This window comes from Hermetia illucens, chromosome 4, assembly GCF_905115235.1.
Source record: "Hermetia illucens chromosome 4, iHerIll2.2.curated.20191125, whole genome shotgun sequence".
Lineage (NCBI taxonomy): Eukaryota > Metazoa > Arthropoda > Insecta > Diptera > Stratiomyidae > Hermetia > Hermetia illucens.
In genome coordinates, this window is record NC_051852.1 from 52284467 (window position 1) to 52309037 (window position 24571).

Sequence of the window (24571 nt, forward strand, 5' to 3'; positions counted from 1 at the left end):
AGATACTCTCCTCTATCTTGCTAGGCCGGATAGCCCCATACGCCCAGAACATCATTGGCCCATATTAAAGAGGCTTCACTCCAGGTAAAGCTGCAACAAATCAGATTTTTTCTCTGCGCCTATGACAGCATAGTCAGTGTAAAACTGTACACAGCCATGAGAGAATTCGATATTCCAAACGAAATTGCTAAGACTGACTAGGCTGACCCTGATCAATATGCGAGGCCAGATAGAAGCAGCAGGATCACTCTCGAGACCTTTCAGCATCAACTGCGGTCTAAGACAAGGGGATGCCCTATCATGCTTCCTCTTCAACCTCGTCCTGGAGAAAGTGATTCGCGATGCCAATGTAAATGCGAGAGGCACCATCCTCTTCAAGTCTACCCAACTACTGATCTACATCATGGGATATCGACATCATGGGAAGAAAAACCCAAGATGTACATCCTACCTTCATCCAGATTGAGCAGGCGGCGCGAGATCTCGGGCTGCACATTAATAAAGGCAAGACGAAGTATATGGTGGCAACGTCAGCACCGAAAACCAAACAACAAACAACGTCGAATTGTACTGATAAAACGAAATCAATAAGGATAGGAGAATACAACTTTGCGGGGTCGAAAATCACAATCGATAACAGCTATGACGATGAAATCCGCGCACGGTTGTTAGCAACCAGCAGAAACTATTTCATTTTACAAAAACTGTTTCGATCGAATCGTCTCACCATAGGGTCAAAGCTCTTACTGTACAAGACAATGATCTTGCCAGTTCTCATGTATTCCTCGAAGACTTGGGTTCTTAGCAAAAAAACTGCGAACTCTTGGGCGCGTTCGAAAGAAGAATTCTCCGAAGAATTTTTCGCCCCCTACATGAGGATGGACGGTTCCGTAGCTTATATGATATAACGACGAAATCTATGAGCGATACCATGACCGCCTTGTAATGGATAAAATCCGGCTCAACAGATTGTGATGGGCGGGTCACTTAATCCATATGGATGAGGATGATCCAGCCCGGAAAATCTATAACGGCAATATCTATGGTAGATAAAAAAGACGAGGCAGACCCTGCCTGAGATGGAGCGATGGCGTAGGTCAGGACGCTTTTAGGGACATCGAATTGGTGAACCTTGGCACAAAACCGGGATCTCTGGAGTTCCTTATTAAGGCAAGCCTAGACCGCATACCGGTTGTTGCTCCATTGATGATAGTTATGTTGCAATTTCATAATAAAGTAGCCAGAGTGGCTGACATAGCTTTATGGAGCAGGAGGGGAGGAGCGAAATAGGACGGTGATTTTCAGCAAGAGTGCGATCGCTACTTTTGTGAATAGGGCTAATGAGAGCCTTTTTCCAAATGCTAGAAAAATGATTCTCTTCAAGGCTCCTGTTGGAAATCATGCAGAGGGAAAGCCAAATGGATTGACCGGTTTTAGTGAAAAAGAGATTAGGAAGACATTTGTGGCAAAGCACAAGATGGCTGGGGGGAGTCAGCAGAGGAGCCAGAGAACTCAATGAAAGGAGGAAATAGCTTCAACGCTGGTCATATATTCCTTTCTGGACTAAAGTATTATAGATTTGACCGAGGGATGCAGAATTTTGGAGAAAAAAACGAAGTCAGCATGGTTTCTAGATGAAAAGAACTTTTTCCTATCAGAAGTTTTTGAACCCTGGGTAAGAGGACACGACAAAGAAAGAAATATGATAGAATGATATAAAAGGTGCGTCAGGAATCAATAGAGCCTTGAATGTGCGAAAACTGTGTTTATGTATTACTTGGCAGAGAGAGCGCTGGTGCTGCCACCCCGCCTGCCTAATTTCATCGTTAATGTTCGGGAATGTTCCAGCCCCATGCTGGAGCATGAAGCGTGATTGCTGTTTGTCGACGATTTGCAAGCGTCCTTTTTGACCGAACAGAAGTCAGCCTCCCTAATCACAGCCAGGGAACAGTAAACGCATATGCAAGGCATCTCGCATTCATCCCAATGTTGATTACAATAAACCGCATATTAACCATAAGTAAATGGATTTACCACTTCCACAAAAAAAGTAAATAAAGCTATAAAATGAATGATTAGACCAAGTCCAGTTAGAATTCTAAAACCGGATTTAAGAATAGAACAGGGCGGTTCAGTGAAAATGGCTCTAATAATCGTCGGCACAGTTTTGGATCTATGAATCGGTTCAAATATATTTGTTTGAAACAAGTCCTTATTAACATCGATTCAGTGTTTGTCTGTCTGTCACAACCGATTTACTAGGAAACGGCTGAGCCGATTGTCACGAAATTTGGTGAGAACATGTGGTCTGCGTGTCCCTTTACATGCAACTAGGGGCATCATTTTGCGTTGGGATTATGCAGGGCTCCCCAAAATATTGGGGATATTAAACGGATGGGCCCAATCAGTACTTATCCAAAATGATCTTCTTTCTGACATTGGGTGAAACGCATTAGAGTGAGGACTCAAAATGTGTTCCCTAAGAAGTGAAATAGGTTTTTTTCTCAGAACCTATCCAACGGAACAATCAATACAAAATCTAGGCCTCAAAATACGAGTACATCATATTCCGATATCTGCTCAAGTAAAGTTAATAATGGGATATTACTATATTCTGCAAATTTACCTGAAAACCCGCCTTAGGTTCATCCTAGGAGTACGAAATTTGGCATCAGTATAAGTGATAATACAAGGCACAATTATGCAAAGATTGAATACAATCAAACTACTATGAACAAAGTTAAAGAAGGTCAAAGCTGTCTATTTCACGTGAACACATGTGTGATGTCATCACCATATAAATTGAACTCACATAGCACGTCATCTACTAGGTGGCGGCCACGCTAATTTGAGTAGCAATTCGCTCCGCTCTTCAGTAGATCGTAAGCTGACAACCACTCATCAGTTGAAACCAGTCTAGGTGCAAATCTGCCGCTCTCGACCAATAACTCCTTGTCGAGTTTTGAATAAAACGAAGTTGAACAAAATGCCACGTCACGGTCACGGTGCTTCTCAGGGTGGAGGTGCGAGGCATCGTCTGATCTCTTAGCGCCTCCACCCTGCGATTGAAACCGACCAGCCACAAATATTTATTGCTGGTAGTGTTTAATCCAGATGGATGTATATCTACGTTAGTACTACCGGTATACCACCACCGGTATTCATGGCATGCGGCAATAGACAATGTTTGTTTAGGATAAGCGTAATATTGATGGCTTATTATGTACATATATCTGAAAGCTTGGAAATATATATATGAAGGAATATTTTGAGTTTATAGCTATCTGCAAACAGAAAAACGTGAATAGAAAATTCCTCACATAGGGTGAACCAAAACCTTTATACCTGAAGCGCCCAGCATCTGGTATTCCGAGCAGTTTCAAATTCGCCGAGAGGAGTATATACTATACTATTCATATATTATCTTTAACACGGAAAAATAGTATATAAATGTATGTACAAGTTACGTAGCATTTAAGTTAATTAGTAATTTCATAATTTATTTTTAAAAAGAGAATAAAACGGAGATGCAAGTATTGGAGGCATGTGATATCATGTTGACTCATGTTTTTCTTTTCGGAGTGTAAATAAGCAGATGTAATTTTATAGGGACAAAATAAATATATTGATACGATATAAACCTGTAGTCTATAAATCAAGTAGCCTAAGTTGAGTTTTATTTAATTTTGGATTTCGATTGTACACTAAAGAACAAAGCAAAATTGCCCAAAGAAATTGAAAAAAAAAGAAAACAAAGGAAGACGGGGGCCACGCGTCGCGTAAGTGAGAGACCCAACTCGGAGCTAATCCTTCCCCGTCGATCCTTCACGCATTAGATTTTTGTGTGATTTAGTCCCCTCCCTTGTTAGGCAGTTTATTTCCCCTAGTAAAGAAATTTTCGGCGGTATCAACCCGCCTCAAGACGTCAGTTCTCGACTATAGTAGATTACCCCGAGTGGGTTTAGTTGTTTGACTATTTAGTCAAGACACGTGCGAAAAACTCTGTGTCCCGGCAAGGAGATAATATGTTTGAATCAAGAACCCCGACCCTCATCTCACTGAACAGCTAGCATTCGGGTTAGCTCCAGTAAGTGCAGTCCGATTCAAGATAATATCTCGCGCGTCGGTGTTCGCGACTGACAAACCTGTCAGGCGAGTTTGGTTGGGTGACAGCCTTGGCGACCGTGTTGGTACCAAGGTGATGCAATGCCGTAATCTCATCGTAACAAGGATGATAGACATCAATAATTATGTAAGTGGGTATGAGAGCATTGGGAAAAGCAACGCACAGGAAGTTTGGAGAGGTCAAGATCAAGAGTGACATTTAAGGATGGAAAGCACATTAAAAGGGCTTTTTCACGTACTTTTGAGAATTTCTTTAGTAGGAAGAATTATTTGGAATTTAATCAAATTGTAACATTATATTAGTCATATTCTGAAAAACCATTGAGAACAATTGAACAATTTAAGCCAACAATAAAAGAGTTACGCGGTCGTTCCTAGGGCTCTCCAACTGCGGGGCATGTAGCGATTCCCATTTGTATCTGAAATAAAAAAAAACTTCTAATTTTACATTGCTAACTGATTTTCTAAGAATATGGACGTCAATGCAGCTGAAAATACCATAAACCAAAAATTTTGCAGGTGTTAAAAGAAAAATATTTAAATTTTCATCATTATTTTTCACTAATTATGCAAAAAAGTACCCTTAAAAATACGATATCATCCCTTTCTAAGGTGTTGTGTAAAACGAAACTTCTCTAGCTATGTATTTATATTTACAATCGAAAAAAATTCTTTGTTGTTGTTGTAGTCAATTAAAATTTCCCGTTCAAAAAACAGAACCGTTATATTTTATTGTACAATTACCTCAATGTCCCGCTGAAAAAAACCGAAGACATGCTTATCTATTAGTGTTATGCTAAATATGCTTATTCATTACAGTGGTCCAACATCTTAAGGTCGCTATCGCTATGTTTTTCTTGTAGATTTATGCCTGCCAGGCAAGTAGGATGTGTCGAAACATCGATTTATTAGGGAACAAGCCAATTGAAAATTATTTTTTGAGATATGCAGTGACTCGGGAAAAGTGGCGAATATAAGACTTCAGACTCTTTTGGATGCGTACAACATACTCGAAACTACTCATATGGCTGACAGGCTTCAGCATATATTCAAACCTGATGTGGGGGAAGCAAATCATGACTCCCAAGTGAAACTCCTCGATCTCTAAAGGAAACCTGGGAGCCAGCACTGTGGCTCAACGGACTCTTCAATCGGGTTATTGAGGAAAGTGGAACACTATCAGACTGACAAGAAAATACCACAATTCTATTATGGAAAAAGAAAGGCTTTCATACCATGAATCTCCTTCTTTGAACACAATCTTGCCAACCAGATGCGCGACATCGTTCAAATAACCGTGAATCATGCGCAATTTGTCAAGAACTGCGGAGATACTGATGCAATACACCCTGCACGGTTACTCATGGAGAAATACTGTGAGAAACATCGCCCTCTCTACATTGCATTTCTGGATCTCGGAGAAAGTGTTTTGTGTGTACCACACTCATTTGGTATGCTCTATGACAACAACTAGTACCAGAAGAACCCATGCGACGAATTAAATTGATCTACCACGATCCGAAAAGTAAAACTCGAAGTGGGGCAGGTGTATTAAAACCGATTCGTGTCTCTGTCGGCGCTCATCAAGGAAGCGCCCTCTCACCACTCCTCTTTGTTCTTGTTATGGACACTGTCACACGAGACATCCAACTTCTAGTGCCCTATACATCCCTTTTTTCTCGAGCAATTCTTCTAAAAATGGAATGAAAAAAAATGATGTCCCAATGATGTCTTTTGAATGGGAGCCAAGAACATCGACCTTGAGAGAAATTATTACATAAAAGCCGCAAAACATCCATTGCTTGCTGTATCTGGTAATGGTAATGGGTTTTTGTTTAAAATTACATTTTAATATACGCTGCATTTCATATCGCAACCATAAATGCTCCAGAATTATTGTATAGACACAAAGACGTAAAACAAAATGTGTGTGTGACAAGTTCTTGTTAGCACTGATGAAGGGGACAAGTGGTTCCCGAAATATCGGTTTTTGCAAGAATAAATATCCACACCAACGAAAAAGAAACAACAAGTTTTTTATTATTTCAGATAATTAATCGTTGGAAACAACGCATAATTACACTCAGATAAAAATAGAGACCGTTGATAATTTCTCCTATCTAGGGTCGAAAATCACAAGCGATAACAGCTACGATGATGAAATCCGCGCATGATTGTTGCCAGCCAACAGAGCCTATTTCAACTTACAAAAACTTTTCCGCCCGAAACATCTCACCATAGAGTCAAAGCTCTTACTGTACAAGACAATGATCTTGCCAGTCCTCATGTATTCCTCGGAAACTTGGGTTCTTAGCAAGAAAAATTGCGAACTCTTGGCCGCGTTCGAGAGAAGGATCATCCGAGAATTGTTGGCCTCCTACTTGAGGATGGATGATTCCGTAGCCTACATAACGACGAAATTTATAAAATCCGGCTCAATAGGTCAAGGTGGACGGGTCACTTAATCCGTATGGATGAGGATGATCCAGGCCGGAAAGTCTAAAAGGGCAATATCTATGGTAGAAAAAGAAGACGAGGCAGACGTTTCCTGACATGGAACGATGGTGTATGTCAGGACGCCAGACAGCTTTTAGGGATATCGAATTGATGGACCTAGGCGCAAAACCAGGATGTGTAGAGTTCCTTATTAAGGTAGGCCTATACCGGGTACCGGTTGTTGCGCCGTTGATTATGAAAGGGTGAAGTAATATGATAGAAAGTAATGGAACTAACAAAATATTTAAAGAAAATAAAAATGGTCTGGGAACACTTGGTACAGAAAAAAGATTTAATAAGTTGGGCTGCATAAGTCACTACAGCTAGACATATTGATAATTAAAAATACAACTCAATACCTTCCTCAAATAGCGAAGGAAGCCATTTTAACTTTAAAACAAGAAAATTTTCATTTTTTGTTAAGGACTACTATGAAAAATTTTCTTCTCAAGAAGCAGACGATAAGGGGATTTTCAGAAAAAAATCTTTTCCAGGAGTTTTATGACAAAAGAGCCTTTCACAAACCCCAGAATAAACATTGATTTGTTATAAAGCACAAAGCGGCAAGAAATGATTGCGTTGAAGCGGCGACAAGTCCACCGAAATATACCTGCGCCGAAAATGCGAAACGTGCGGCGTCAAAAAGTATCGCAACAAAACGGTCGGGGGTCGAAACGTTCGCTTCCAAATGATATGCGTAGCTATGCCGGGAAAAAAATAAAGATGACGATGGGCATCTCATACAATAAGTTCAATTCCCTGAAAAGTTCTTGTGCGCGGTAATCGCACCTATCTTTGTTGTGCACTCTTTTTGCCAGGACTCCAACTATTGAGCGGTATCACTCTTAGCTCATTAATGCGTTATCTTTGCTTAATGCTATCCATAGAATAAACGGCAGTAGAGTCATTGTTTTTCTGAAAGGATCCTTTGTCCAATATAACTTCGACTTTCTAATCTATGTTTAAACCATAAAACACAAATGGTTTGTAATCAATCAAAAAAATTTAATAAATACAAAAAACTTAATACAATTCATTCTTTGTGCTTACATCGAAACTACAACCTATCAATTGTATTGTACAATAATGTACGAAATACTCTGAATTAAAATTAAAAATATGTCCATAAAATTCTTCGGTAAATTCATGTGTCCCTAATAAGGCACAAAGTTGTTATTTTTTTTCAGGTTCACAAACTAGTCACAGCTTTAATTATAACTATAAACTTGCTTTGCAAAGTAGTCAGGACATAAAATATGAATGAAAATTCCAGTTGCCATTAATGCCAAGTAAACAATTACTGCGACCCACCAGGCATACTTCTCCCATTTTCGTACTTCCAGATTTCGCAGAACTCCAAATCCAACCAGCAATCCAGCCAAAGCACCGGACAGATGTGCCATATAACCAACTTGATCATGCACATCAGTAACATGCCGATAAATTGAAGTCCCCAAATCAGTTACGCAGAAGACAAGGAACACAAGAAGCTGGATAATTGCATACTCCATTTCTGACCAGTTCTGTAAGAAGAAATAAAGAAACACTTTGAGTTTTATATATATTCAATAAACCTTAAAGCACCATATACTGATATGTTATCGCCTGATTTTAATAAGTTGCAGTTGAGATTCTTCATATTAACATATCCTCGTGTGATTAGAGTATGTTGCCTCATATTGTAGCCTATTAGCCTACTGTATGTCCATTTACGTGAATAATTCCTCCCCCCTTACTCGCTAAATTAATCTACCTAATAGATGGTCGTGCCCCTTTACAAGATTTTTCGTCCCCCCCCGCGTAAACGATGAGAAGCTGCCTCGTTCCCTCCATTCACTAATTTTACATCACGTGTAGGTGACTTCGTAAAATACTCTGACTTGCTTAGTTTCGAAATTTCGGCAGACGACAACAGCTAGGTTCGTCCACCAGTCATCATCTTTTTCATTAGCCTTTGTCCCGTTCACAAGCGGGGTCGATCGTCGTGATCGGTTGTGCCATTTTGTTCTGTCAAAGGCCTGATCTGGATGCAATCGCGAGGCTTTCAAATTACCATAAAACACCTTTCGGTCGCTTGCCATCTACTTCGATGTTGAGATCAATCTTGACGAGTGAATTCTCGTTAGCGCAAATTAGATTACATCACATCGAAAACGCCTCTCTCGCAATTTTTCTACGGTTAGTGCAACCCCATATCGATCGTGGATATCTTATTTCGGATCTGATCAAGGCGTGTTACATCATTAGTCCAACGCAACATCTTCGTCTCCATTACCGCAAGACGCCGTTCATTGCCTTTTATAGTCGGCCAAAACTTAGAACCATAGAGAGAGACAGGGCGGATGACATTGCTGTAAATTTTAGATTTGAGACGTTCGGTCATACGACTACTACAAAGAAAACCAGTTGTGGAACGCCACTTCATTCAGGTTGCGCTAATGTATGAAGCAATTTTGTAGGGCAGTTCTCCATTGGCTGATAACTTTGATCCGAAATATTTAAATCGCTCAGCTATGGGAAGGTCACATCAGATTCCGTCTGAGACCGTGTTTATGTGACGCGATCATTCCAATTTTGGACAAATTGATCAAGATCACTTTTGCTATTAGACGCCAGGATACATCATCTGCATAAAGCAATGGATAGGACGCTGGACGTTGAACGTCCCATGTGACAGTGTCCATAACAAGAACAAAGAGGAGTGGTAAGAGGGCACTTCCTTGATGGAACCGGCAGAGACACGAAGCGGTTCCAATACACCTGCCACACTTCGAACTTTACTTTCCGAATCGTGGTAGAGCAATTTAACGCAGCGCACGAATTCTTCTGGCACTAGATGTTGTCGTAGAGCACACCAGATGAGCTCGTGTGGCACAGGGTCAAACGTTTCTCCAGATCAAGAAACACAATGTAGAGAGGGCGATACTTCTTACGCTGTTTCTCCATGCATACCGTTAGTCGTTCAGCAGTTCTTGACAAACCCGATTTGATTCCCGGTTATTTTAACCGTTTCGCGGATACGGTTGTCAAGAATTTGTTCAAAAATTTTCATGGTATGGGATAGCAATCTAATCGAAAGTTAATTCGAATATTCTGCCTTTCTTTTTCATGCCACTTCTTTTGAAGTTTCTTTTCACGGGCCTTCATTCATTCCAAAGTATCTCGATTGATGAACTCCTTATCTGGCTTGGTGACCCCGAGGGTTCCACGATTCTTTCACATTCGAAAATGGTTGGTAATCACATAAGTAAGATGATTTCTTCTTTCTTCTCACCAAATCGCCACCATTTAATGCGCGGCGGATCAGTGCTTTCTTCACGATCTTTTATGAAGTGGCTTCATTCGCAAGACGGCAATCAACGGTCGATGTTAAGGTGCGATGGTCGGTTTCGATAGAGAATGGCTTTGCAGTCAGTGACGACGTAAAATGTTGACATCTTATGAGAATATAGTCGATTTGGGTTTTACTGTTCCCACTACAAAATGTAGGAAGATGAGATAATCGTTTAATGAACAATGTATTCACAAGTACAAGGTCATATATATGATAGTTATCGTTCCGATGCTTGTAGTTCTTCTAAATAAAAATAAAACTAGGTAGCTTTCTCCTACTACAATATATTTTAATAGTTATTAAATACGTATTTCGAGAGCTACTTACTCTCTCGAAGTACGTGTTTACTAACTATTAAAATCTATTGTAGTAGGAGAAAGCTACCTAGTTTTATTTTTATTCATATATATGGCTGCCATTCATTTGTTTGTGGGGTGCGGTGTGCTAACCATACCTACGTGCCATCGCTCCCTGTAACCTGAAATGCCCGTAAGCTACCCCCACGACTCTTCGAGACACTCGCACTCCTCCTCTACTGTTCTTTCTATGTGCTACTCCCATATAGCAACACAGAAAGAACACTAGCATAGAACATTCCCAACATGATCTTGATGAGAGAAAACAGATCATCATCAATTCTAGCCATTTAATCAAAAAAAAGGAGGAACTTCTCCAGATGTGATACGACTAAAAACCACGATGAAGCGTTCTTTCCACCTCTTCGGTTGTTCATCATCGTGAATGAGAAGTCAACCGTTGACGTCGTTTACAAGACCATCTAAAGATTTGCGACCACATGCAAGCTCTTTCATGATGCGCTATACAATTCTGAAGTTATTGCGATCTGCGGTATCTTCCACTTCACTGACCAACGCAATAGCAAACTCTTTCCTGTCACGGTGTACACTACTCTTAATACCTACCTTTTCATGCACACTGTTAAGGTCGCTCGCACTGATGGAATAGTCATTACCAGGAACGTTGCAGGCCCTTGCATCGAGATATTGCCAGAAAGCATCTTTCTCGACATCAGATCGACCTGTGGGCCGTACGCAGTGATAAAGGGAATAATGCGTTCAACTGATATAATGGTGGTGGCATCACGTGAACTACCAAAATAGAGAAAGCCATTTTTACGGCGTCCGGATGCTATGTTGCAGCGTTTGGCATCAAATCATCGGGTTTGGTGTAATGCGCAAAAATCAATGAGCTTTACCGAAGGGCTCTTGTGAGTTCTCAATCCTTCCAGTGGGGTGCCAATATTTAGCGTGCAGGCACATATTTGTTTCCTTCCCTATTTCTCGACATGACCAAAGCTCGTCCTGCCACATCGATTGAGAAGAACGTCCTAGCATTTTTCCGAGGCTTTGGACTTAATACAATCATTTTGTTTTTAACGACATTGGATGCAATTTCCTGGTCGGCCTGTCGCGGGACCTGTCCCCAAGGGAGGAGGTCAGGTTGGATTTAGCAGAGTGAAATAACACCAACTATACTTTATCTCTTTCCCTGATCTCAGCATTTTATCTTTGTTTTACGGGGGATAGTACAAATTACGTTGCCTCCTCCTTTACCTGGGTTTGGGGCTAGCATGCTACATAAATAACATAAATTTTCAAGTTATATTCGACATCATGGGTTACTTGCTTAAGCTCCTAGTGTTGTATAATTCTCGCAACTGTAGTTTTTCTAATGTCAAGTGCAAATTTCCTCCTGCAAATGGTCTTCGGTATTCTTTTCTTGCGAGCTCATTCATTCTCTGATTGCCATTATACCTTTGTGCAACGACGATATCTACTTCTACGTTATCCTAGGAACTGTTCTTTATACCGCATATATTTTATTTTTTGCAAACACGGACATAAAATATCTTTCCTCAAAGTTGTTTTTACAATAGTTTATATCAGTAATCGAAATATATATCTATCCTAGTTCGTAACTGAAGTAAACCTAACTAACTAGGCGAAATTGGTAAAATAAACAAGTACTGAGAAAATATGTGTTTACTTGCAAAATCTAAAGGAAATTTTCTTTTACAATATAACCTTCTATTGTTACCCAAATTTATATAACTAACCTTATCTGGTTCTCGTCTCTCAGAATTGAAAATATTTTCTTTTATTTAGTTTAGATCTTGTTCATGATGATTTAGTGGATTTTAACTTATCGCTGGAGTATTAGATCCTAAGCCCCCAAACAAAAAGGTTGATGTCATACCTGGGGCAAAAGTTATTAAAACTGATATTTCGGAATTTGCCTTGCAAGCGCAGAATGCACGGCCTTCCATTTATTGACTCAAAATTGTAAATTTTTTATTTAAAATAGGTCTCATTTGTTTCACTGTTCTGAGCTCGACCCATTTCGGAAAACAATTGTGGTAGTTGCCTTTTCCGTTGTCGGATTTACTGGCTTATTGTCAGTCCATGAAATTTCGGTTGTTGCTTTTGAGACCCCAGTTACAGCCTCTCCTACATTTTTCGAATAGCCGATTATAGCTTGTGAATTGAAAAACCACAAATCCGTCGGACAATGTACCAGGAAATTTTGCCTGATGCATTTCATTGACGTTTTATCAGTGTAACGAGGGATGGGGAATGAAATACGCAAGGATAATCAGCAATTCAGCGAAATTGTTTTAAGGTTAGTAGAAAATTTAAAATGATTTATTTCTACTTCCGACAGGTTTTCAGACCTTTTTGGTCGGAATCGTTAAAACATTTTAATAAACATATTTTGAGTCCATTTTATAGGACATTTTTCGAAAAATTCAATGATCAGTTTTATGAGAGACTTAACAAGTTTGAGTTTTAAGGACCGGATTTTTAATCGCGAAGGTTTGCGATTGATTTTTAATCGCGCATCGATTGCGTTCGCTTCCCACAGGGAAAATTTTTTGAAATGTGCGTACACTCCTTGAAAAGATATCGAGAGTCCGCAAATGTTCCCCTTTCATCAAAAATTATCTTTTCTTTGATGCTGGTGAATTTGTCGGCCTTCTTCCGATAGAGCGCCATAATCCCTGCATAGAAGGATTTAAAAACTCTAATCGCCGCAAAAGAGGTAGATTATGATGAGTTTGAGCTCCAAAACCATGACAAATCCCGGAAGCAAGGACGTCCACAAATAATAATGATTTCGGTACCGTAGAGTGCATAATGAAAGAAATTACATGCAAGAAAGTTTTCTATTTGTTCGGTAATTGTAGACTCTCCCTCCACCCACGATGACGAGCAGCTTATGAAGTGGACAGTCACTTTATTATGATTTCTCAGTCATCTAATTTCTGGTGAAACTACACCTCTCGGAACCCGTGGAGAACTCTACGAACACCTGGTGCAAAATAGTAAAAAAGTGGTGGTTTCTCGGAAAGCCCTGCAGGGTGCTGAAATATATTTTCAGAAACCAAAAGCAATTCCTCATAAACGTGGGAACATGCAATTCCTTTACATACGGCATTGTAACCCACTAATTGAAACTGGGACTAATTAAAAGTGGGAGCTATTTTATGTATTTTATGTTTCAGAAGTCTCAACGTTTTACATAAATGTAACAAGTTCGAGGCTCGGAATTCAACGTTCTATACTTATGTTTATGTTTACTTAATTCGAAAAGCCTTTTTCAATTCATAAAATACTTACCAAAATAATTGTGGCTATGTGTGCAGTAATCAATGCATAAACTCCTCCAGATGCGCCAGCCAAAAATATTTGTGGGCTGGTTAAAGACGTTCCCATGGAGCCTGCAATAACTCCTGCTAAATATATTAAGGAAACACGCCACCAATGGTGCACCAATTCCAATGCAACTCCAAGAAGAATTTGAATCAGAAGATTCATCATAAGATGCATGATGCCAACATGAACCAGCATATACGTCATAAATCGCCAGGCTTCATATCTTCGATAAGGATTGTAGATGAAAAGTGTCGCTGCTGGACCATCTGTACTTAATCCGATTTTCCCATCTTCTATACGTTCGCTGAAAGAAAAAATGGCATTCAATTCATAAAGTGCAAAAATGTACAATATACACAGTGGAGAGAACAATGGAGAGATTAATTGCGAAAATGTTAACGAAACTAAAGAAATTAGCAAGTGAAAAATCGCGAAAGATAGCATCGCTAATCAGCATAGATTATCGAGATAAGAAAAGCAAAAAAATTAAGAAAACTCCCAAAAAAAAGCATATATTGAAGTTTCTCCATTGTAGAAGTAATTTCTTTGTTTTTCGATCGGACTAACGCGGATGGTACACATACTAAAATCTTACATGGGCGCATTTCTGCTAATATTTGGTTGTTGCATCTTTATTTTAAAACATGCCAAAACATTCTTTCCGCATTGATATTATAACTTACAAATGGTCTTTTGCCGATTTTGAGATTTCTTCTTGAGACTGGAGATAAATTCTCTTCCTTAAATCATGTCAGTAACTACTGAAAATATCTGTTCTGTCAGCATTATATTCTCAACAGAAAAATATATGAAACTTCTCTCATCATGCCTTTTATTATTTTTTTCTTGTAAAATGAAAGCCTTTGCGTGCTACAATTTCTTCGACTTTTGATATGATGTGATCTTCGTTTGAAACTGACTGAATTTAAAATGATCAATTTTATTTTATTTACAAAACCCTGTTCTCTTGTACTTTTCCCCAAAACTCTAAATCCATTTCCATTTAAATATTTCAAATTTTAACCTGCAATTTTTTAACATTAGAAAATGCTAATCGACCTTTTGCTTGTACGCAGGCTTGCTCAAGCTGTATCTTATTATGTATAATCCCAACGGTTGCTTCTAGCTAAAGCGAGACGCACGCAAATGAGGCTTCATCGGGGCATGGGAATTGGGAAATATTCGAGGCAGTTTTTGCTATGATACCAGGAAAATGTAAATTGAAGTTGAAGGCTGGGGACAACTATAACAAAATTAACGGGGCCCGGGCCGGTGAATAGATGGACGGATGGAATCGAGTTTCAAACAGAAAGAAAGTAGGGGTGGTAGCTTCCCATAACAAGGAGTGGTAATTTTTTAATAAGGCGAATAATATCGCGATTAAGTGTGCAATTGAAGCGATGGTGTAACGATTCCGGGAAATAGGAGCAACAGACGAACTGTCGTCGGAGAGGACTTATTGAGAAGTGGAAAAGGTGTGAAGACATTCTTGAGAGATTGAAAAGTGAAGCATGTGTCGGGACATTCTTTGAGAGATGGAGAAGTGGAACATGGATAAGGATATTTGTTGAGAGATTGAAAAGTGGAACATGTGAGAAGATATTCGTGGGGAGACCAATTAATGAAGTGAAAAGATTTTGGTCGGAAGGAGGAAGTCGTTGTGCTTAGTGGTTGCAATTGCGTGAGATACAGCATCGAATCGTTCAGTTCGCGCGTGTGAACCGTGCCGATGATGGTTTCTTTCTTATCACCATTTTATCACAAGGTGAACTCGGGTACATCTACACAAAAGATGTACAACATGAACTGGCAACATTTTACAACTAATCAGGGTCCAACATTAGCTGGTAAACCAAAATTCTTTTTTTTTCTATTACAAGCATATCAGCGTGATGATCAGTTGTTGACAGAAGATACGCTGATATAAATGCCACCAAAATATTTGTAAGTTTCGCAAGAATTTGTAATGGCTTCTGGTTTGGAAGAAACTGATTTGTTTTTAAACACGAGTACCCTCCGCAAACAACAGAGCCAACAAGATCCGTATATTGTCTCACGTGAAATATGAACATCTTGTTATTTTGATTTCTAATCTGGTAACTAACATTAATACTCACTTCATTCGTAAGGCGGTTAGTTTTTTTATTGATCTAAGTTTATTCCTAGCTTCTTTTTTATATTTTTCTTTCTTTATTTTACTTTTAGTCTAACCTTCTTTCATATTTATTGCAAATTTATATTTTCTTGTTCCTTTCAAGATTTTGTGTAAAGCCAAACTTTATTAAAAATATTAAAACCTCATCAAATTAAATACAAACCTTATTAAAATCGGATTACTGTCTGTCTGTCTGTCCGTCACACGCATTTTTCTCGGATACGTTTGTAGCGATTCGCACCAAATTTGGTGGAAAAATGGGAACTGTGGGGTTTTACATTTTTTGTTCATCAGATATAGTCATGTGGGGTATCAAATGACAGGTATCGGTTAGTACTTTCCGAAACCGATTTCATATTTGTTGGAAAGGTGGGGAGTGCGGGGGGTTCAAAGTGATCATTTCTTTAACGGACCCATTCGCAGAAATTACTCAACAGGAAGATCTGGAAAAAAATCAAGAGGCTGCCACTATCTGGTGCCTACGCTCCGAAATACCCTTCATACCGATATCTGTTGAAATAAAGTTACTACTACTATAATTTTTAGTAATTGGCTACAAAATCCCCTTAAGTTCATTATAGCACCACGAAATGTAATAATATAGGGTATGACATAGAGCATGATTCTACCAAATTTGGTGGAAATTACACTATTACTAACAAAGTTATAATAGGTCAAACTTGTCACTTCTTTGCAAATTCAAGATTGAAAATGGATATTCCCACATAATATATGCATGTATTACGTGCTACGTACTAATGAGGCAAATACACACTCAGATGTCTTTATAAAAGAAATACACAAAACCTTTCATACGTGAAGCGTCCAGCTTCCGGTTTTCCGACTTGTTTTTTCTTATATTTTATCCTCCTCCTCTCTAACGCTACAAAACTCACAATAATCAAAGGGTTTCTTCAATTTGAATGGCCTCAGGACACCAAGGCAGGGAGGGGACCTTAAAGGCTGCACCTCATATCACATCTGAGCCAACAGCATCAATTTAGGATGCTCCGTCGTGGATTCTCTATCGATCGCGACACTTGGGTACGGAATTTGCGGTTCCATGCGCACAGTGGAGCCGTCACTTTTTAATATCAACAAAATATGCTGTCGCACTCGCCGCACCCGAAAATAGCGAGAAAATCGACAAGGAAACCGCAATTGCAAACTTGCCCGTTTAAGAAAAGAAAATGTCGTCGAATGATAGATGTGCTCACTAATTGGTAAGATGAATTTTACTAACTTTCACGATTCAACCTATGCTATCACTATCCTGGACCCAAGTATCAAGAATGGGATAATACAAAAGCGCGGATGAAATCGCCGTTTGAACATGAACAACCTTCCTCAGAGATTTTTCAAAGGGCTCTTAGTGCATTGAATACAAAGGAGGAAATTTGTTGTGCACATTTTTGTTTTAGTTTATCTTTATTGAAATAATAAAGTAATTATTTGTTGTTTGTATGTACATACTTATTTATGCAGTACTATTATTTATCGGAATTTTTATAATTTTAGGAACTTTTCCCTCGTCTTGTTTTCTCACCGCAATCTCATTCTGGGCTGAATGCTATTTAATCGCCAATTTTCTGAAGAAAGAAGCAAATCAATAGCAATCCCCGTCTTTAAATAAACGATTTTCGTGTTATGGATAATATTAAAAAAAATCAACTTTTTCAGCCGTTACTAATTACTACGAAAGAGAAATTGTGCAACCTCACTTTCGTGAGACTAATAAAAATGAAAAAAAATACTTGATGTGTATGCAAATCTTCTCATAAATCAACTTTTTGTAGAGAACAATTACTTTGCAAATGTCACAAGGTTCTAAATCCAATATTGTTTTTGCTACACCTTCCACATAATTAGCATACAAACTAGAAGAAGCAAGAAAAAAAACTCAGTCTAAAAGATGAGACTTTTGTATAGTCGTACATAAGAACATAAACCATATCCGACGTCTATGACGAATAGAATCAGTAAAACAAAACAAAAATTAATGTTAGATAATGTATCTATTATTATTCTAGCGGAAATAGTAAAACTTTGCCGTAGAATATACAAATCAACTCCACTTCATCACAGATACATACATATCACCAATTGTTAGTTTAGAGGATCTCGCGGGTTGCAGCACATTGATAAAAAGTATGCGATTCGGGATCGGATTGCTCAAGAATGAACACTTCGATGTTTTAATCAAAGGTCTTTAACTAGTTTGTGTGTGTTTTTGTGCATCTCTTGCTAACATGGGCTTATTACCTAATCAGCATTATATGAAAGTATAGTTTTATCATTGCGAAAACAGGAAACAATTTTAAGGAAATGACTTTACGAATGCCTTGATATAAATGAAATGAAAAGTGTAGGAGTGACGCTTGCTTCACAGAAAAGATAATACGCGAAGTGCGAAAAAGGCACTCACTGGCAAGATTAGGCAGCTGTAAAACGCGAAGATATCACACTAATGCGAGAAACATAGATGTTTTATTTTTTTATTTTTATCAACAAAAATATCGAAATATTCATACACTTTGGTTTACTTTCTCCCAAACATTTAAATAATGCGCGGCTTTTCACAAGAAAAAATTCACAAACTCTCTGTTAGTACCCCTGCTTTAGATAGGGTCAACTTAGGAGTATGTTTCTTTGGTCCTGTAATAAGTGTAATAATACAATCCTACGTTCCTCTTTGGAGACGAATTGATTCAGAAACCACAATCAGAGCCCTGCCGTGAAGGTTTATACTGAGTGTATGTCCTCTATGGCCTATGTAATGCTTGTAATTGGGGTATACCGGGCCCGAGCTATAAAGCGCAACTGCACGCATGAACCAACAAGGACCTCTTGCCGTGATATAGGCACAATCACAATCACCATGACATTCCCACAAGGGAGATCAACAAATAATCGACCCGAGGATACATACCCCAATAATTCTCCTGGAGCAGCTCTCAGAGGTCTGCTGAGGCTTCGTGGCAAGATTCACTTCAGATGAGTCCCATTGCAGACCCGAGTCTGATCGTTGTTCCCGAGTACGTGGGGACAGCACTCTCCAAAGGATTAACTGGGATCAGTCCGATGCAAAGAACCGTTCTGCATATAATAACTCAACAGACGTACAAGACAACACTAACACAAAATACACGGAGCTGATGGCTTTACACCATGCCCCCTACAATCATTCGACCATCATGCCGTAGATGAAGCAGCGAAGAATTAGTTCCTCCACCAAAAAAATAGCACGCGCGAAGCGTATCACTGCTAGCAAGGCACTGGTTAAAATCATAGATAATGTTCACTACATGAAAACCCATCTTGTCTAGATTGCGGATACCACAGTATGCTGAACAGAGATGGGGGACATGAAACCAGTACTCTGAATCTGCCCCACACAGAACACAACCATGATTGTAGACAAGACGTTAGGAAGAAGTCCATCTCGTGCCCGAAGTTCACGATAGAATTTCCTCTGGGAGCCAGATATTTTATGTACTTATATGTGACCCGACCTTTCCCATTTTCGTTCCATCTAAACTTCCACATAGATGTTATACTCTAATCTAACAACTTTATTGCTGCAAGCGATCCTAACCCCCTGATCTTCACTAACTTAATCCGTTTGCAGCAAAGGTACGCCGGAATACTTCAAGAGGAAGAACACCCAACAATATCCACATGGCGTCAGTCGAAACCGCGCCACATACAGAAACACACGTTAGCAATAGTACTCGATGACAATCATAAAGCTGTTTTCTGTCACACTATCGTCTCATAGTCATAAGACCCAGGAGACTCATAAGGAGAACACGCAAGAAAGAGTCCCACATAAATGGATCAAGCAGCCCTCTGGCCTAGACCCCAACCACACGTCAACATTTACACCAATTTAGTAAGACGCGTCCTAACCTCGATCAGGTGTCGTAGTGAGCACATACGTTTCGCGATTCTAACCCCCAAATATGTCACTGTTTTCCGGTATTTTCAATTCATTTTGTTCAGCTTGACTAGTGGTGGATGAAGCAATTTGCCTTCAAATCCAACAACATCGCAACGGATTCTTCCATTAAGATCGCGACACCGACTTTAAAAGACCATGAATTAACGATACGCGTATACTCAGGGCACCACTGCTCTAGTTCAAGTTGGCCCTTTCCATCCAAAGGAAGAAGATCATCCGCGTAAGGAACGCATTCACACACACGGAAATAAGCCCGTCAACAGGTTCCATATAAATGTACCTGCGATAAATCCCTGTGAGAAGGCGCACTCTACATTAACCCACACCCGCTCATTGAAAGCTAATTTCTGGCAGCCAAACTCACGACTTTTCCACAGCAAAGAAGACTTAGGCAGTCAAATGTGTCTTTGAAATCCACAAAGAATCATAGTATGTATTTATTTGCACAACAGAGAAGAGAGAAGAAAAGAACTATGGCCCAGTGCGGCCAAGGATTACTTCTATCCTTCTCTGTGACTTCAGGAGCACAATAGCCCTCCCGTAAACAATAATAATAAAAATTATGAACATGAGATGGAATAGCCAGACGGCTTTGCACATCCCGCAAGTCATCCCACCCTACTCATATGACTTCCGAGACCTATTACACAATGTCAGCATAGGTTCCCCGTTTACCCTAATGCCGACAATGTCTTGACTTCCAGAATAAAGGTGTGGTCCTTAACACTGCATTCATCCAACAATCCAATGACTCAGCAGACACTTTTATCGTAACATTAAGTACGTAACGCCAATATTACAGACGCCCCTGGAGCTCTCCTGAATCATAATCCGTGAAAACTCCGAAACAACTTATGCAGGTACTGCTCCAGTTTATCTGTGGGTGGCGAGTAAATGCTTACGCAAAGCCACCGTCTCAAAAGCCCCATGATTGGGACACATACACTTAACTCATTAGTGAGTCTTTCTACACGTGTGCAATCTAGGCGCGTATCATAATGGGAACGCTCGCTTTGGCCAACCCAGTGAACACCCGAATGTCTGACCCACCAAGTTGCTGTCATGGATCTGCTACATCAGATCATCGACACTAATGCACAGTGCACATCATATATGACGACACGAGGTCCCAACTTCTGGGCCACTGCACCTCCAATCCGTGTTCTAAAAACTTCGGATTTTGTTCTTTCTTTCTTTCTTCTTCCGAAGGCACCAGTAAGGCCAACCTCTTCCTCCATCCAGACTTCAGTAGATTCTCGATTTGAATGCTAATTAGTCATCTACGGGACCACTTTGGGCGAAGCCTCCTTATTCCAACTTGCAACGCGACCGACTATGCGACTGCCGGGTGGTGACAAAGGGGGCCACGTTCACCCGCCCCGCTCGCAAATGGCAATATTGAATTCTGAATCACCTAGCCGTCTTTGGCAGCCATTAGCCCCTCCGAATTCCCCTTATGCAGGGCAATCTTTTCTGGCAACCTTTAGCAAAATATCTACTAGTTTTGCCGTTATCTTCCCACCTTCCTCTATACCATTTTCCACCACTTTCAGCTCACGCCCTTAGCGTCAACTCTCGCACTTTTCCCCCTGCTTTCTCCACAGGTGCCTCATTCTCCGAGTCTTCATTGCAGGCACTCCAGGAGAGTGCTTTCTGATTGGATATCCTTGGTGCCAATTCTTTCCCCCAGCACTTTTGAGGATTTCTTTTACTCCCCACGAGACCCCCCCTCATTTCCTTCAATCTGCTCCTCGATACTACTTTGGTTTGATCCTAACAAGAAAGAGCAAGGGAGAAACTGAACCATATCTTTCTAAGCCATCCGAGATTTAGTTTCATTCTACGCTACAGTGATAGGGTGCCCAAAGTAGTTCCACCATATTAAATCTAGATATAGAGTTCACACGATTTCTACATTTCTAAATGGTTTTTAAGGTGACAAAATGATTCAGGGCAACTTGATTATCGCTGCAGATTGTAATACGGCGTTCATTTTATTTTTAATCGCCCGTTAATCTTCCTGGTTGCCACTCTTAGGACTGTATACACTTCAGCCTGAAAGATCGTTGTATATTGTTCCAAGAAAAAATCTATTTCTCGGTTTCATCCAGCTCCAGAACCCCTTTGTATTTTTGAACCATCGGTGGGGATGGTCTCAGCATATCCTAAATCGTATTCTTTTGGTTCGCCCCAGTTTTCTCTACGTTTGTAAACTTTATATCTTCTACCAAAAAATACAAATACAAAAATTGGATTCAAGTCTCGCAGTATGTCTTCCAATGTCGGTAATTTGTTTACAGTGCAAACTCTTTTGTCTCACCTTAACACATCACACTCTGGATGCATAAGCACCGTCCACATACTGGTAAGGCGTGAGAGCTCGTTTCATCTGTGCCCTACATATTTGTTCCAAAGAAGCTTCTTATCTAATATGATTTCCAGGTGGAGCTACTCTTCTCATCTTTGGAATTCAAAGAATGTTAAGTTTCATTTTGTAAATAATATCATTGTAGTTTCATTTGGATTTATTGAAAGCCACCGCGGTTGGTCAACAGCACAGTTACATCATCCGCATGAGCTTCGTTTAGCAAGGAATCGATCAACATACTCCACTAAAGTGGCAATGCACAAATTCCTTTAATCAGTCCAATCTAACCAACTCAATGAATAGCGTAATCAAGTCAGCGAAATAGAATATACCAGCAAGATGCGTATATTCCCAATCAAGGTTAGACTGTTGAAATTCAGGGTTAAGATTGAAAATGGAAAAGGAGATAAACCCCAGTTTTTAAAACTTGGTCATTTTTTCCAGGCAAAAAAACTTATCAAATGCATTTTTGGTATTTTCTCTACTTCAAGTACTGATGAATACTCAAAGTTAAAAATGGTCTGCATCGCGTCAGTTTATAAATTTCAAAAAATTGAATACGAAATGAAGGCAAAATATTTTGATTCACTGGAAAAAAAAATGGAAATTCAATTGTATCAAAGCCTATTAAGATTTATCTATTAAAATATTATCATATTGTAATATAATAGACGAAAAAATATTAGCTTATTTTTAACCTACCCCCAATATGCAACATCTATGGCAAAAGCTAAAATTTCAAGCAATGAAAAAACAATCATTGTCAGAGGTGGTGGACAGAATGTCATTTCACGCTCATACGCTCCATCTGAAAGTAAATCACATTAATTTTAACAGAATTATCAAAACAAATTTATAACATACCCAGTTGATCCCCTACTACACGATGAGGGGATGGAATTACTCTTCGACAGTATGTCACCAGAAAATCCTTAAACAGCCATTGATGTTTCTGGGACATGTTGTAGAACTCTTCAAAACTAAGATACCCGTCCATATCTGTATCCGATAGTTTTAGAATACGCTGCGCCATATCGTGTGGTAGCTCGGCACATCGGTGGTCTTTTATCATAACCTTCAAGTCATGAATTGTAAGTCGGGAATCGCCGTTGGTGTCATACTAGAAGGACATAAGATTAAATCTTTGATTAGTAAATCTATTCTGTGCTTTAATTTTTTGAAATTCATAAATGAAGATCAGACACTGCGAAAAATATCTATCCACAAAATACAATATATGATCCGACGCAACATAGTAGTATATATATTAACGTGGAATGTGAATATGAACACGAGTGAATCTTTTCCAATATATAACATATCTTTCCAATACGAACATAGCTTTTCTAGTGTCTGCGAACTAAAAACAAAAATACAAAAAAAATTGAATTTCCCGTTTCCATTTTATTCTGATATAGGGGGAGGGAGGGGAGCACGGAGATACCCCTCCCATTGTCGCACACAAGACGAGTGTATTTTTCCGGAATCTTAACGATCATCCTCTTCATCCATTCTTCATTTTTTCGTATAAGTGGAACTAGCGTATCTAATCCGACTATGACCACCCGTCCGCGGTACTACAGCCCAAATCTACCCGCAAACGGAACAGGAAGGCTCGGCAGAAGGGAACTTCGGCCACTAAGGAGGGGGGGGATTACAGTCTGAATCCTGCCTGTCAGAACCTTCTCCTTCGCCCTTACCGGGAAGAACGGGAAGCTGTTGACGTGGACGGTACTGGTTTAACGCCAATAGTGAACCTGAAAAGGCCCCAAGCCGGCGGCAGAAGAAAGCACTCGAAGGAAGATGAAGCACTTTGAGAATGAGGACATGGATGTGGCTGTACCACTAGGCGCGGTAACGTCCAGAGAAATCAGACGCAAGGAAGCGGAATCTCCGACGGAAGGTGGGGATAAATTGGAAACCGCGGTAAGATCCACACCGGACGCACCACACTCTTCTGTCAGCGGTAATGCGCGCAAGAAGCGTGACCAACACATCTGCTGTGGCAAACGCTTTATTGTGCTCCGCACCAGGGTTTACATCCACGCGTCTCGTAAGGATTAGGACTGATGTGCCGAGAGGTAATCAAATCAGCGAGAGAGATCTCAATGAAGCTGGTCCCTCCCATAGGAATAAGAACACGAAGGCGAGAAAACAAAGGACATATGCGCAAGCTGCTGCCTCTGTTTCTGACTGCTGCCGTGGGAGTTTCCTCCAAGCATGGCAAAATGTCAGAGCGACAATTTACCATCTTCTGGGAATGCCTGTGGAGAAAAATGATGGAGTCTGGAACGAAGCCACGATTTAACAATCAATGTTCTCGCAATGGGCTTTTCCATTTGGGGTGCACTGACGAGGCTGCCTTAAAGTGGCTCCAGCAGGTAATCCCAACTTTGAGTTCCGGCGGTCGGCCAAAGTTCATATTGTGAACACTGAGCTACGCAAGGCAGAATATGCC

General features: G+C 39.9%; 1 protein-coding gene across 1 annotated transcript in view; it reads right to left on the bottom strand.

Annotated features, from left to right (window-relative positions):
• Positions 1-7605: 7605 nt before the first annotated feature.
• LOC119655008 (protein rhomboid) overlaps positions 7606-24571 on the bottom strand; it is a 57646-nt gene continuing 40680 nt past the window's right edge. Inside the window, exons 2-5 of the mRNA XM_038060675.1 lie at positions 22978-23233; positions 22816-22921; positions 13594-13933; positions 7606-8144 (exon numbers count right to left, since the gene is read on the bottom strand). Of these exons, the coding sequence (XP_037916603.1) occupies positions 7830-8144; positions 13594-13933; positions 22816-22921; positions 22978-23233 (1017 nt within the window). The 3' untranslated portion in view covers positions 7606-7829. The remainder of the gene's footprint in view (positions 8145-13593; positions 13934-22815; positions 22922-22977; positions 23234-24571) is intronic.